Source organism: Gavia stellata, chromosome 8 (assembly GCF_030936135.1).
Source record: "Gavia stellata isolate bGavSte3 chromosome 8, bGavSte3.hap2, whole genome shotgun sequence".
Taxonomy (NCBI): domain Eukaryota; kingdom Metazoa; phylum Chordata; class Aves; order Gaviiformes; family Gaviidae; genus Gavia; species Gavia stellata.
Genome location: NC_082601.1, coordinates 22505872 through 22520239, shown reverse-complemented (window position 1 = coordinate 22520239; position 14368 = coordinate 22505872). Strand labels below are relative to the sequence as shown.

Genomic DNA, 14368 nt, shown 5'->3' with positions numbered 1-14368 from the left:
CACCCAGCTAGGTTTAAGGTCTGATTGGGAAAAAGAGAGAAATGGTCCTAGTTAAAAAAAGCCATAAGGTATAGGCTCCATAATGCCTGAATTTATATGTAGCTAGGTAATCATCCTTGATCCAGCCCAACTTCAGTACATTTAAGTCTGAAGCAGGTAAGAAACAGTGGTCTAATAATTAGTTTCAGCACTAATGCTGAGGAAACTGTGAAATCTAGAGAACAGGTGTCTGAGTCAAATGAGACAGAAATATGGTTGGGTAGAAGTGCTATCCACCAGCAGTTACAGTTTATACAAGAGTAATGCAACTAATAGTTGGTGGTCTCAGCTCAGCCTTTGCTTTGGGCCTGGCAGGGGAAGAGTACTTAATGGTTTCAGACAGCAATCCTCAAAGCTTTACTAAGTTTACATTATTTTGAGATCATCTAAATCTGAAGTAAATTAAAGGTAAGAGAAATTCATTAGCTCTGGTAACAAAATAATTAGTAAGTAGCTTCCATGATAAACTGAAGGCTGGTACCTGGGATCATAAACTAGTGTTTATCCAGAGCCAAAAGGGAATAAACTCAATTGGAGAAAAATTAGGCATAATGTTATAAGGAGGACATTCACAATGACAGAGGCTTACGACAAGTGTTTGACTGGGCACAGGCAGGGCTGCTGTATTGTGCTTTTTGTTCATACCAAAGAGGACTGCAATCACCTCTGCATGTCAGTCTCCTATCAGAAAGATCTACCTTAAAGGTAAATGTTTATGATACCTATCACAAATATAGGTAAATAGCTCCACACTCATGAGAGAATTCAGGCTTGGGGAATTAAAAGGCAATTCACGAGTGTCACAAAACTTAGGACTAGGTTAGTCCAAGTAGTACTCTGTGAATAAACTAGACATTGGAGAACAAGCTCTCCTCTTCAGAGAAGGGTAAAGGAGCTAGCCTGCTCCCTCCTTCGAGCCTGGTTTCATTCTGCACGGAAGAGTAAACCGCACAAACCGCGCCAGGCTTTTCACCGCGGCCCACCGGCCCCGCTCCCCGGCGCTGCAGACAGCCCAGCCGCCGCCCCGTCAGCAGGCCTTGAGAAAACGTCTTAATCCCAACCGGCATTTCCAGGGGAAGGAGAGGGACTTACAGCTGCCTCTCCCTCGCTGCTCTGGCACCGGCCGCCTCCGCAAGCCCCGAAGGGCTGCACGGTAGCGCCGCCCGGCCCTGCCCGTCACAGCGGCTCCGCCTCGCCTCAGGGGGACCGTTACCGCAGCAACAGCGCCGCCAGCTCCCAGCACGCCCTACGGCTCCGGCCGCGGCAGGAAGGATAGCTGAGCCAATCAGCGGTGCGCTTGTTGCGAGGCCGGCGAGAGGCGGCGCCCAGTTAGAAAGCAGCCGTTGGGGAGGCGGGAAGTCGCCGGCGGTTTGAAAGCTGGTGGGTGCGGGTGGCCTCGCTATGTCCCGCTCCCCCGGGCAGGGCTGCTGCGTGCTGGGCTCGCCAGGCACCACCGCGCCGCGGCACGGCGGCGGCCGCTGCGGAGCGTCGCTGGCTCGCGGGGCCGCAGCAGTCCGGCCGCCGCCGTTAACATCTGGTTGGGCGGAGAAGGGGGACGCTCCCCATCCGCCCCTCGGCCCGAGCTGCGAGCGTGGGGAGAGGGCCCCGGCTCGGCGCGAGCCCCGCGGGAGGGCGGCGAAGGGGTGGGAGCGCCCCGGCCACAGGCGGGCGCGGTGCCGCTGGGGCTGCCTGGACCCTGGAAACGGCTGTCGGTACCGTGGCGGTCCCGAGCGCAGCGCAGGGCAGGGCCTCCTCCTGACGCAGATAACCCGTCGCTGGTGGAGTAGCGAAGGAAACGTAGCTCCCGCTGTTACTGCTTCTTGTAGGAAGAGTAACAACAAAAACAGCTTCCGGGAAGAGGTTTTAATAACAAGCCAAGGGGATAAAAGCCGCCCTGAAGGTTTATCCTGCAATTGTGAGTTATAACTGCTGTGATTGTCTTGTGTGTCTTGACACTGTATTTGTTCTCTTAGATGTTTGTTGCAGCACTATGGCTAATATAAAGACAGAAGATGAAATAGTCCTCTTTGAAAGAGAAATGAAAGAGTTTTGGACCAAATTAAAAAGCATTTATGGCACTGAACAGATCAATCAGACTTTAGCACTGAGAGATTCATGCAAGGAGTCCATAAAGGCACTTTCAGGTAAAAAGGCTGTGTGTGCCTGTTACCTCTACTTTTTCCAAGTTATCATCAAACTTATTCAGATAACTGAAGTAACTTTCCATTTCAGAGAAATGGTCCAACAAGCTGAAAGAAGGGGACCTGATGATTGATAAAACTCAGGAGTATAGCAATGGTACAGTATGGTGTTTCATTTATCGTGTCTAACACTTCTAAAATTAACTTAATACAGATGAATAATATGTTTAACTTCCCATTTTAAAAGGTAAATAACAAAATCAGAATGAAGATAGAATTAAGACCAAACATATTTGGTTGGTTATGGGATGTAAATTGCAAGTCAAAAGCAATTTGTTGGAAAACTTCATTGATGATGCAAAAAGATAACAATCAGGTAAAAGTTTTCTGTATAGTGGTTTTGGTGTTCAAGTATTTAAAACAACAAAGTACCAGAACTTGCTGACTGGAATAGGAAAAGTAAATTAAATTGCCTAGTAAAGTTAAATATTGTGCGGTTACTTATGCCTCTTCCATATTAGTAATAGAATACAGTCAGCCTATCGGTCTAGGATTCACTTCTCTGAATTTTGTAGTTAAACTTCAGAATATCAGGTAAAAATAATTGCAACTCCAATATCAGTGAGTGTTTCCATTCCTTGCTTTCTGTCAAATTATTTGTCTGTGGACAGGATCCACCATCTTCCAGCTTTGAGGATGTATATTGTTCTGGCACCAGAAACAAATCACATCTCATTGAAGTATCAGAGGAGCTCCCTACTTAGTAGCTTCTCTATTGAATAACTTTCACTTAAGCTTTTATTTGATGCTCTTAGTATAGTTATGCTGACTTACTCCTTCAGCTGAGATAGCATACATTTCACTAGATTTTATTCAAATGAGCCATTTCAAACTATGTAGGTAAGTACTAAATAGTGGGGACTAATGAATCAACTGTATGAGTTCATATTTTCTTGCCTCATTTCAGAGATTCTCCAGCAGAGCCAACGCATATCAGAAAATCAAGAGCATTTGACAGAAATAAAATCTAACCTAAATCAAGAAGAAGAGCAAAAGAAGGACTTGACTGACAGCATCCAAGAGCTTAAAGAAGAGTTGATGAAGAAAAAGGAAAGTAAGTAAGCAAAGGATAATAAGTAGATTTTGTTAATTAGAGGAGGAATTGTTTTCAACACATGCTCTTGATGGGCTTTTCTACTGTTCTGATTTTTTTATGTGCTTGTTTTACCATTACTTTGATATTTATGGTGGCTTTTAAAATTCTAGTAATATCTTCTAAAAACAAAGCCACTAAGGAGAGAGTGGAACGACTATGCAAGTCCAAAGTATTGTTTGAAGAGCGGCTTGGACTGGAGATACGCAGAATTCACAGTAAGTTTCTGTAGTTTCCGTAGTTTCCATGTGCAGTGATAGAATGTGGTTAATGTTGGATTGTGCAGTGGAGAACATACTAGTTTACACAAACTGAAGAATTGCCCCAGCCCAGGTATTACTGTTGTCTCTCAAATGGCAGAATATGGTATGTTAAAATGCACTTGTCTTTCAAAGAGACCAGGTTTGCTTAACTTGTAAGTATTCTAAGAATACTAAGTGAAACTGTAGCTTAATATTGTGATTTTTAGTCATCATTGTGAGACTCCAGCAGAGATTAATGGTGTTAATTCTGTTTGTGTTTGCTTTAGATGAGCAATTACAGTTTATATTCAGACACATTGACCACAAAGATCCGGACAAGCCATATGTGTTTACCCTTTCCATAAATGAACAGGGAGATTATGAAGGTATGTGAATTCTGAATACTTAAGCAAGAGGACAGAATCTGATGCCCTTATTTGGAAAAAAGGGGGCAGTACAGTTTAGTTGTAACCTTTATCTACCAATTTCTGAATGAAAAATCTTGCAATGGTAATAATGCATTTTTAAATGAAATTTCTCTTGTTAATGTATTTGAAAATACAACTGCTTATCTTCGCTCCCTTCCATTTTGTACTGAGCAAAGCAGGAGAGAGAAGAGGTACACAGGCATAGATAAATGCTTCAGTTTGAAGTTTGTTACTTCTTCCCTTTATGCTAGAGTAAGTGTTTATGCTGACAGGCATATTTCAACCCATTTGAGAAGCCTAGAGGGCAGAAAAAATGAGGTTCCCCACTATATGGGGAACCTTTACGGTTGTGTGACATAGGAGGAAGACTGAAACTTGAAATCTTAAAGCTGTTTTTGCAATACGGATTTTACTTCAGTTACAAAAAACAGCAGCAGTAATTTGAGTACTGTGCTGAGTAGCTTTTAGACGGACACTACTGTTGCTCTGCTATGCCTCTAGGTATGGACTGAACAGATTTCTGTTTTTACTAATTGAAATCTAAACTGTGCTGAAGTTGAAAGTTTATTGCATGCTGGGCTACATCAGTGTTCAGTCTGCCTGCCTGCAGAGCAACAAAAATGTTTAGGAATGCATTTCAATCTTTGAGTAGGCTATGGATTACTGGAAATTGCTGTAACAATTCAAGTAGGAGCACAGTACTGAGTGGGAGGTCTGGAAATAAGAAAAACCTGTGTGTTCTTTGAGGCTTTGTCTTTGCTGGAAGAAAATTATTTAATAGGTTACTCAAAAGTAATGCTGGATGAACCTAAGACATACAAAGATAACAAACTAATTTGTATTTCATAAGCATGGAAAACCACTAATCTTGAATTTTTTATAATAGTCTAATCTTTTGGAAATTTGTGTCATTTTAGTGACTTCCTGTACTCCTCCTCTGGACTGTATAGAAGAGTTCCAGCTCAAAGTGAGAGAAACTAACAATTTTTCTGCATTTGTTGCCAACATCAGGAAAGCTTTCACTGCTTTATCTTATAAATAGTCTGCATAAAACTAGCTTATACCTCCCTTGCTAGCTGTAGAGCACTTTTTTCTTTCCTTCCTGTATTGTGAAAGTATGTATTTATCCATGTCTTACTCTAATTTCTAAATAAAGAAAAATAATGAAAATAGTATTTTAGTCCACTGTCATCTAGAAACATTTTGGATGATTCTTCAAACAAAAGTATAATCAACTACTGCCTTAACCGAGTGTCTCCAGACATGTAAATTGTGATCCAGTAGCGAGTAGCGTAATGATGTAATGTTCTCTATTTTCATATCTTCCTGGGGTAGCTAAATAAAGCACTTTCTGTAATTTATGTCTCTTCCAAAAGCATGGAAGTGTCAGGTTTATGTGTGGTTGGAATAGGCCTGAAACCTACCAAAATAATGCACTGGAGCTTAGCAACTACTTCAGTTACTGTGTCACAGGTCCCTATCTTAATTTTTACTCTGTCTTGTACTCTCCAGTGTTATCACTCATTTTCATACATGTAAATCGTTGTTCTTCTTCTGCTCTGTTAAACTGTATTTTACTGCCTGTTTCAGATTCTAGTCTGGATGCCTATTTCTGGTTTTAGTAACAAAACCATTTGATGTGCATGCTATTCTTGAATAAAGCTCTTAAGAGGAGCAAGTGGGAACTTTGCAATGATATGATCAGAAATCTCAGAGACCTGACATAGAACCCTGCTGTAGCCCAGAGGTTCCTGGCTTCCACAACACCCAGCTGGCCAGAAAAGCTGGCCTGAAACTTGAACTGCAGTGGTGAATGAGTAACACTCATAAGACTACCAGCTTTAGTCTTTTATTGGGTATGTTTTAGAACAGACTACTCATTTTGCTTTATTATATAAAGCATGTTGCAGTTAAGGGCTATTTATCATTGTGATGGGAAATCTCAATGTATTAAAGTATGAAATACACAGATGATTTATCTGTAAGTACTATATCTTGCAGCTTATCAAGCAGCCTATTACTGCTACAGTACTCAACTTTGATTAAAACTATTCTTTTTCTATCATCTTATTTGTAAAGCGTTTTCCCTTTCACCAAATATTTAAATGGACAGCTGCAACAGGAGAGAAAACTCTTCATTTGATAATATAACATAGTTCAAATAAAATGTTCCTAAATTCAGTCCTGGAAATTCTAGTGAAGTAAAAGACCACTTGAATTGAAAACTAATGCTGATCCCTCTCAAACCACAAATATCTGTAAGTATATAAAAAATGAAATAAAAAGAGTAAAAATATCCAACACCCTGAAAATGCGGTGAAAAAATATTTAGAATTCTAGCATTTCGTAAATAATGAAAATAATACTTTGAAATAGCTTTTTGAAGAATGTTCCAAAGTATTTTTCAATAAAAACAAAACTTCAGAATAGTTTCTGTGAAGTGAAAATTCTTCATTTAAAATAACTCCCTGTCTCTAAGCACCTGTAAAAAGAGGCCCCGTCTTTCCTGTGAGATGCTAGTTCAGTTAACTTTAAATCTATATAGCATGTACCTACATTAGCATTTCATTTTTTTATCAGGAGTGGACTTTTGGAGTGAATCTCCTGATCCTTACCACTTTGGTTCACACCTCAAATGCAAACTGCGTTGGAAGGCAACTAAACTGGGAGATGCACACATACTGCATTCCTGCTGTTAATGCTGTCTAGTCCATAGGACAGACCAGAGCTGATCCAAACCAGCATTTGGTGCAGATGTTGATCTTCCTGTTTACTATTGTAACTATAGCAGCACATGCTGTTCTTGCCCTGGCCTATAATCATGCTTGGGCAAAAAACCAAAAACACCCCACCCCCCTTATTCCTGTGCCTTCATCAGCTTCTTAATACGTAAACCTGGCCATTTAGGCATGTTTAAATCTGGTGATGCTAACAAGATACTCTTACTACAGTCCAGAATATTTCCCAGTCTGATGCGAACTGTATTTTAAGTCACTTAGTTTGTCTAAACTTAACAGTACAACTTGCTGGATACAGCACAGACTATGCACTCAATCTTCTATGAGATGGCTAAAGGGCATCTTAAAAACCAGTAACCCATGTTACTGGTAACATTCCATTTCTTCTTCCCCATAGGGCATAATTTGCTATTTTCTAAATAACGCATCATTTTCCTTGGTATGCCCTCTTGATTTTTTTTCTTGTCCTACAGCCTACTACACACAAAGTAGAGCAGTAAGAATGGTAAAGGTGCCAACTGGTTACAATTTTAGAACAGCATGGCAGCAGCAATGACTAGGCATTTCTATAATGATATCTCAAATGAAATACATCCTCAATTTCTGCCCTGTCCATAAACCCCATGTACTCTCTGAGAATTTTGTAACCTACAATGGGACAAATAGAGGCATAGGCTAGGAGACCGCCTTGAAGCACTGAGTCTAGTTGTTCATTAGCAGATTTTGTCTCCTCAACTGTACTAACAGGAATATTTAAATAGCAGGTATTTCTTTCAATTAATTACTTCTACCGCCAAAAGAATGCTGTAGGTACTTTTATGTAGGTCAATAGACTAGACAGTAGTTAAAAAAAATGGATTCAGCCAGCTCTGCACTTCCCAATTCTATCTTCTCTCCCAGGAGCTATGACTGCTGTATTACCCCACTTTGTTGGTTATCTCTTCTTTTCCTTCCTAGTACAGAAGCCCTCAGCCTCCATGTTAGAAAGCCTATCCTTTCTGGCTTCTCACTAATGGCGTTGCCCCTGTATCCAGAATGACTGTATTAATTTTGAAGCATACTCCTGCCCTTCTCCACCAACTTTTAGTTGCTCTGGAAAGTAAGAAAGAACTTCAGGATGCTCAACCAAGTATTTTACAGCTGTTGTATGGAAGCAAAAAGACAGGCAGTACACAGCCATCTCATTTCCATGTTTTCAAATGGAGCTGTTTATTCATTACGGGTGCACATATTGCTTAGATGCACTCCGTAGCACGTCTGATTTGATCAGCATCTTCAGAGGAGAAAAAAATTGAAACACGCCCTGAGTAACAGAGACAAATGCTCAGACTCACTGCCATTTTTTTTTCACGTTCATCCCAGACACGAGTAGTTGGTTTATTGCTTCTAACAAAATTACTTTGCCAAGATGATTGCTATGTACAGAACATAAAATGTATGACAACCACTGCATTGGAATTTACATTCCTAGGAATTATTTGCTAGAAAAAGATGATGTGCTTGGTTGTAAATGTTCTGTGCATATGCCTAAAGCAAGAAGTAAAGTTTGAAATGTTTATTGTGTGTAATTTAAACCTTAACAGCTCCTTTTGGAGTTTGAATAATGAGCCTGCTTATACTTGCCAAGGCAAATCAGATGCAGATCTCACTTCCTCTAAAACAGAGCCAGACATTCAAAAGCAGGTAAAAGCTAGGAAAGTGTGTACAGTAGATTTGTTTCTCTGCTTATTATAAAATATGAAGTAAAACTGGCTTGTGATATCCCTAAAACAGCCTTTCTGCTAGCTGATGATGTGTCTTAAAATCTTTGTGCCTTTATCAAATGCACTTAGTGCTTACAGAATTTCACACACTTGGATCTGTGGCAATTTGGAATTTTCTATTTGTTACGAAGCTGCACAATACAGCAATATCCAATAACAATAAGGGCAACTAGAATAAATACTATATACTGACCCAACAGATACAATTATTGGGACCCCAGTGTACTGGATAGCATACAAATACGGACTGAAGTGGCCCAAAGAGCGTATGGGAAAGCTCTTGAGCTCAAAAGCAATATGCAGTTTAGGGACTATAACACACAATCAACCAGCCCCCTCCAGTTGGTGCTAGTGCTCTATCTATTAGCAGCATCATGTTTACCTTAACACAGCCATAGAATTTAGTGAAGGTCAGTAAAGGCTTTTCTTTTTTCATAAATCAGTTTGCCCAACCCTGAACGTTGCTTTCCCTTTCAAACTGCTGACCTGTACTTAGCTACCAAGGGTCAAGCCTGAAATGCGTGGGCCATCAACTAATGCTGACTGTACAGAAAACTGCTGATGTACTGGTGCTCAGCACCTCATCAAATTTATCTCATAATATAATGTAAAAATCTGGAAAAAATGAGTTGAATTTATTAGATATTGGAAACACACTGTGAATTTGAGGACTGTTGGGAAGACAAAATAATATTAAACATTAATAACATATGTAGTAAGTGCATTTAATCACAATTCTTGTTGGTATGCTAGCTGGAGGTCAGATTTGAAAAGAAATACTCTAAGAGTCCTTCTGGCTAACAGAACAGTTTTATTACACACCTACTCAACCAAGAGTGGAGGTGGTTAAGCTCAGTTTGTTGACATTTTTCATAAACCCTCTTGGATGTTGCTAGACATGTTTTAAAAAGCAAACAAACAAGTAATAGCTACACTTGTGAAAATTAAGAAAGCCATGGAAGTTATGCTGTGCTTCTGTTATATTCCAATTGTATTACTTACTGTCTTCTCTAATGCTTCAATAAACTTTGTGAATTTATTCAGTACCTTGATAATGTCTAAATTAGTCCTGTCATTCCAATACTCTAAAATCACTGGGAACTCATTTGTGAGTGATTTATAACTTTTTTAAAAGCCCTGCCAAACCTGATATAACAAACACATGCACACATAAATCACTTAGTCCCACAGGCAGCTTACAGTTCATTTTTTAACTGTATGAATAAACCATATTAAATAATTATGGTAATACTCTTACCTTTTTGAAAGCAATAGTTGCAATCCAATTACATCAGGCTTTACTGCTGAATAGGATTGTATGTCTGAAAGGTTGGGGGGAATGGCTCTGATTGCCAGTGAGATACCATTGGTTTTGTCCTTATTACCCCTAATCACTCTAACAATTATACACAAAGAACCCTTTAGAATCTTAAGCTTATAAACAAGTTGTTCCAGCAAAAGCAGAGGTAATGAAGCCTGATTTCCTACAGATCTGTGGTTTTGTCCTTAAACGGCGCCATTCTCTCCACTTCAATATACCAGCTCTTCTTTACACTCTCCCTCCTGGATTAGAGCCAGCACCACTCCTGCATTATGCTAGTTAAGCCTCTGCTTGGCTGCTGCTAAGGCCGCAGGACAATGGTTGCACTCTGCTTACCCTTCCTCCAGTGCGGAGCATTGAGTTGTGGTTCTCCCCTTTACCTGGTTGCTGATTTTTAGTACACCGTCAGAACAGTGATAGCTCCAACACAATCCCCTTTTCAAATTTGGGCTAATTGAGCAACGGGTTCAAAAGTTGTTAGGGAGACTGACAGACTATGTTAAAAATAGTGTTTAATCATGCAAGTGCATAGTGGCTTTTTTGAATGACTTTATATATATTTTGAAGTGGCTATGTACTGAAATGATGAATTGAAAGAAGATACAATTGGTGTTAATTTGCTTTCCTTCCTCTTCAGTCACAGCATGTTGAACAATGCTAATTGCTATTGACTCACCTGTTTTGTGACTGTTTGATGGATAACTCTGTACCTGGAAACGTGCTCTTTGACTGACTTGCCTCAGTGAATTATTTTGCACAGGCTACTAGATTATGGGCTCAGTTCTTCACTATCCAGTATCTTCTGCACCAGAGCTTCAGCTGGAATAACTGGCTTGGCAGAGAAACTGGTCTGTTGAACGAACACCAACTATGCATCATTATTGTTTTGATTTAGAAGCATGCTACACTTTACTCTGATGGCAATTATCATTAAGTATTCCAGGCATTTAAGAGCATACTGCATACGTTAACTTTCTGGCTAAGCGAGGAGTAGGTAGAGGTGATAGAGGGGTGGCCTTGTGGGTGGTGTACTAGCTGTTTGAGGTAAAGCACAATACATTCAAGTAAACTCTTACCTCGTAGGTTAACAATAAAAACAGGCAAGTAACTAATACTTAACTTTCCAAATAAAACTAACAAGAGATAAACTTGCTTGTTTAACTCCATGTCTGACACAACCCCTATTTATGGAAAGACAATGCAGCAAATTGGTAGTTGTATTCTTTTAACATTAGTCCTCAGTATCAGCATGACTTACTGGCCTGTATTTTCCTATACTTAGTGCAAAGGCAGACAAGCTATCTGATAAAATCATGTTTCTAAAGGAAAGAGGGAAAACCTCTTCTGACATGCAATCCTCAATGCTGTCATCTCCAACTCTGCAGCAATTTGCTGTCATTTTAGGCTCCAGCCTTCTCTAAGGTTAGTCCATAATTCTGACAGTCTGCTTGGGACTGTATTACAGTAGGGATCACCTTTACCAACTGCTCTGCTAATGGCATTGCAATGAATCAAAATACCAAATTTACAGTCATGCAATTTACATGAGAAAGAGGGTTTACTTTCCTCAGCTGCTCCTGCGGAAGTTTCCCTCAACTGTCATTTCTCAACTACATTGTTTGGTGCAGAACAAGCATTAAAATTTGCATCCAATCTTGCTTTTGATTGTACATTAATCCTATCCAGATGACAGCTAATGTCACTGTTAGTAATCCGTTTTTCCCCTTCCAAATAATATAGTTAGAATTTTATAGCAGTTACCTGTCAAATCTTACAGATGAGTTCTTATATAAGGATTCTCCCATGCCAAACAGCTCAGTTTGTGCTGGATGCTTGCACTAGTTGCATGAGTAGCACAGAATATCACAGCTTAACTATGAGCAATCTCAATGTTCGCATACTCCTTATTTGACAAATCTATTTGAAAAAAAAGGATTCAATTAGTAGCAAATTACTATGAAAGGGGAGCAGCTGTTTAAAGAACTTCACGTGAAGTTCACAGCAGTCCCAGCTGCTTTCTACATCCACCCAGTCCAGGGGGTACCACAATGTGGGTCATCACTTCCTCAACGTTGCTGAAGTACCAGATGTTGGACCTACATTTGAAGTAATCTAGACTACTAACGTGGAAATCCTCTTCTGAAGCTGGCATATGGATTGGGTTGTCCCATATAATAACAGCTATGGGCACTCGTCTCACTTGGAGATTGTTCAGTGAGAAACCACATATGAAAATGAGATACAGTAATACCTAAATGCTTTGGCTGAATTAAGTTTAAATTAAAATTAGATGAGAGACTATGCAAATATAACTGTAATATAGCAAGCCCTTCTGGTAGGAGGCAGCTCTTTCAAAGATACCTTAGGAGAGCAACAGTAATTACAATTACTATTACTGGGAGTTAAAAGGGGAGGTTATCTTTAAAATGAGCCCAGAAACAGGACAGAAAGTTTCTAGTTAGGTTGATACAGGAGGGACTTGATGCAATTTTAATTAAGGAAGGATCACATCCCACCTCCGAATTTCAGGATTCTTTTTTCATGTGAAAAGACTGCAAGAAGCTGCCTAACTAGGGCAAGAAATGTTACTGTCATGCAGTTGTACAGCGTGAGCCTTACTCAGTCCTATTTTGGAATGAATAAAAACAAGCTGCAGTGTATTTTCTAGGGAGAGGACCTTACACTTGGAAGTGTTCAAAAAGGTATCAGAGCTACAATGGTGCTTTTCAGATGTTTAGGAAAGGGTATTAATTTGGGAATGTAAATATAGGTTGCCAGCAAGTATCTTTAGAAAGTACCTTGTCTGTTCATCTAATTAGTAAACTATAGCACTAACATCACAAATTGGTCATACTGCTCCTACAGATAAAAACTACAATACTCAACTATCTTGTAATACTTGATTTTATATTGCACTTTCCAGTGACCAGGCAATGGTTCTGTGCCACATCTACACAATTATATTTGAAAATCAAAACCTCACAAACACCTCAGTGTTCCACACAACTCCACATTTAAGCAATCCCTCTACAAGAATCATCAATGGCTTGGCAGACTCAGGGCTGAAGAAGTAGGTATAAAACACTTTCCTCAAGCGTGTTTTATCCTATAGCGATAAAGCTGCCTTCTAAGGGACAAGACGGAAGGTGTGTGAGCCTTACCCTTGCTCCCTGCTCCACTGCAATGGTGGAGAGGCCTCCAGTGGGCACTGTTGTATTCTACTGGCAGAGCTCTGCAGTTAGGCCTGGAGCAGCAGAGCAGGTGCCTTAAGCACACCATTATTCTGCCTAGTTAATACATAATTATTGTTTTATTCATTTGCTTTGCACAAATAGGTTTTGGATTATTGGAATCAACTTTTCACAGAGCTGCGATCTCTGGATTTTACAGTCCAGGGGGAGAGCAGTCACTGGTGAGAAGTCTGGGTATGGAAGTTTGCCCAGCGTACATTCCAGCTTCATACCTATTACACATACCAATGTTCATTTGGCATCTCATACTTCTTAATATTGAGCGTGTTCACATTTTAAAATTCCCCAGCATGGGAACCCTGTGGAAAACGGCTGATGATGACCATGTGACTACCATCCTGGACTCCTCTATAAATGAACACCAATTGGCATCCTGCTCTGTGAAATCCGCTTAAGAAGGTAACCCATTGACAAGGGTAGGCAGTGTAAAATCTGTCAACGGGCAGGACTAGCATCCTGCAGAACAGAGAACAAAGAGGACCAGCATAAATTAGGGAAACAGCAACCCTCCACCCGCACTAGCAGAGCCGGGACTAACAGCATGAAGCGGGAATCCCTCCACACAAACTACCAGCCTCTGTCCATCACAGCATGATGAGCTACTGAGTCATGTGGCAATTTGCCCATCCAGCACAGTTACACATCTGGATTCCTTCCACTCACCTTCTGTACCACAGGAGACGGTATCACCAGCTTTTAGCTCTTCTAAAGCAGCACAGACCTCCTGTCTTCTGAGAACCACTGTGTTTCTTGTACAGAGGGACCTTTACAGACTTAAAGGCAGGACAAAAAGTTCTTGCTCTTTTTTCACATTACTCTGAGCCATTTTCTGTACACAGTGGCTCTCCCTTGTGCTATGTAAGTTGAGGGCTATACATAGAATAGGAAGCAAAAGACATTAGACATACAACTGGACAAATTCCCACATAATTAAATCTCTTCATAAATCTCTTCAACAAACAAGAATTTAAATGCCGTATTAAATGCACTACAAGATTCTCTCTCTATATTATCATGGTGACATATCAACAACTACAGTAATTAGTTCTTTATACACAATGCAAATCCCCAGGTTTACTTCTCTTCCAGAGGCAAAACTTCAACTGACGTGTGGAGATTCCTATATAACCAGTATTTGTGTTACAAGAACTGCTGCCTCAATTTTCTGCTGAAGTTATAAGAATGTTTTCATGCATCCCATTTATAAGTACTCCTTCATCATCATTTAATGCTGCACCAGAGCCTGCCTGACAATGGTATTTTGTAGGCTTTACTTTGGTGAGTGTATGAAA

At 40.2% G+C, this 14368-nt stretch overlaps 1 protein-coding gene across 1 annotated transcript; it reads left to right on the top strand.

Annotated features, from left to right (window-relative positions):
* Nucleotides 1-1398: 1398 nt before the first annotated feature.
* On the top strand, nt 1399-5113 carry SPC25 (SPC25 component of NDC80 kinetochore complex). Its single transcript, XM_059820655.1, has 7 exons — nt 1399-1419; nt 2013-2183; nt 2272-2337; nt 3148-3294; nt 3447-3551; nt 3863-3961; nt 4921-5113. Exons 2-7 carry the CDS (start codon nt 2030-2032, stop codon nt 5043-5045), a joined length of 696 nt encoding a protein of 231 aa, XP_059676638.1. The 5' UTR covers nt 1399-1419; nt 2013-2029; the 3' UTR covers nt 5046-5113.
* Nucleotides 5114-14368: the final 9255 nt, after the last annotated feature.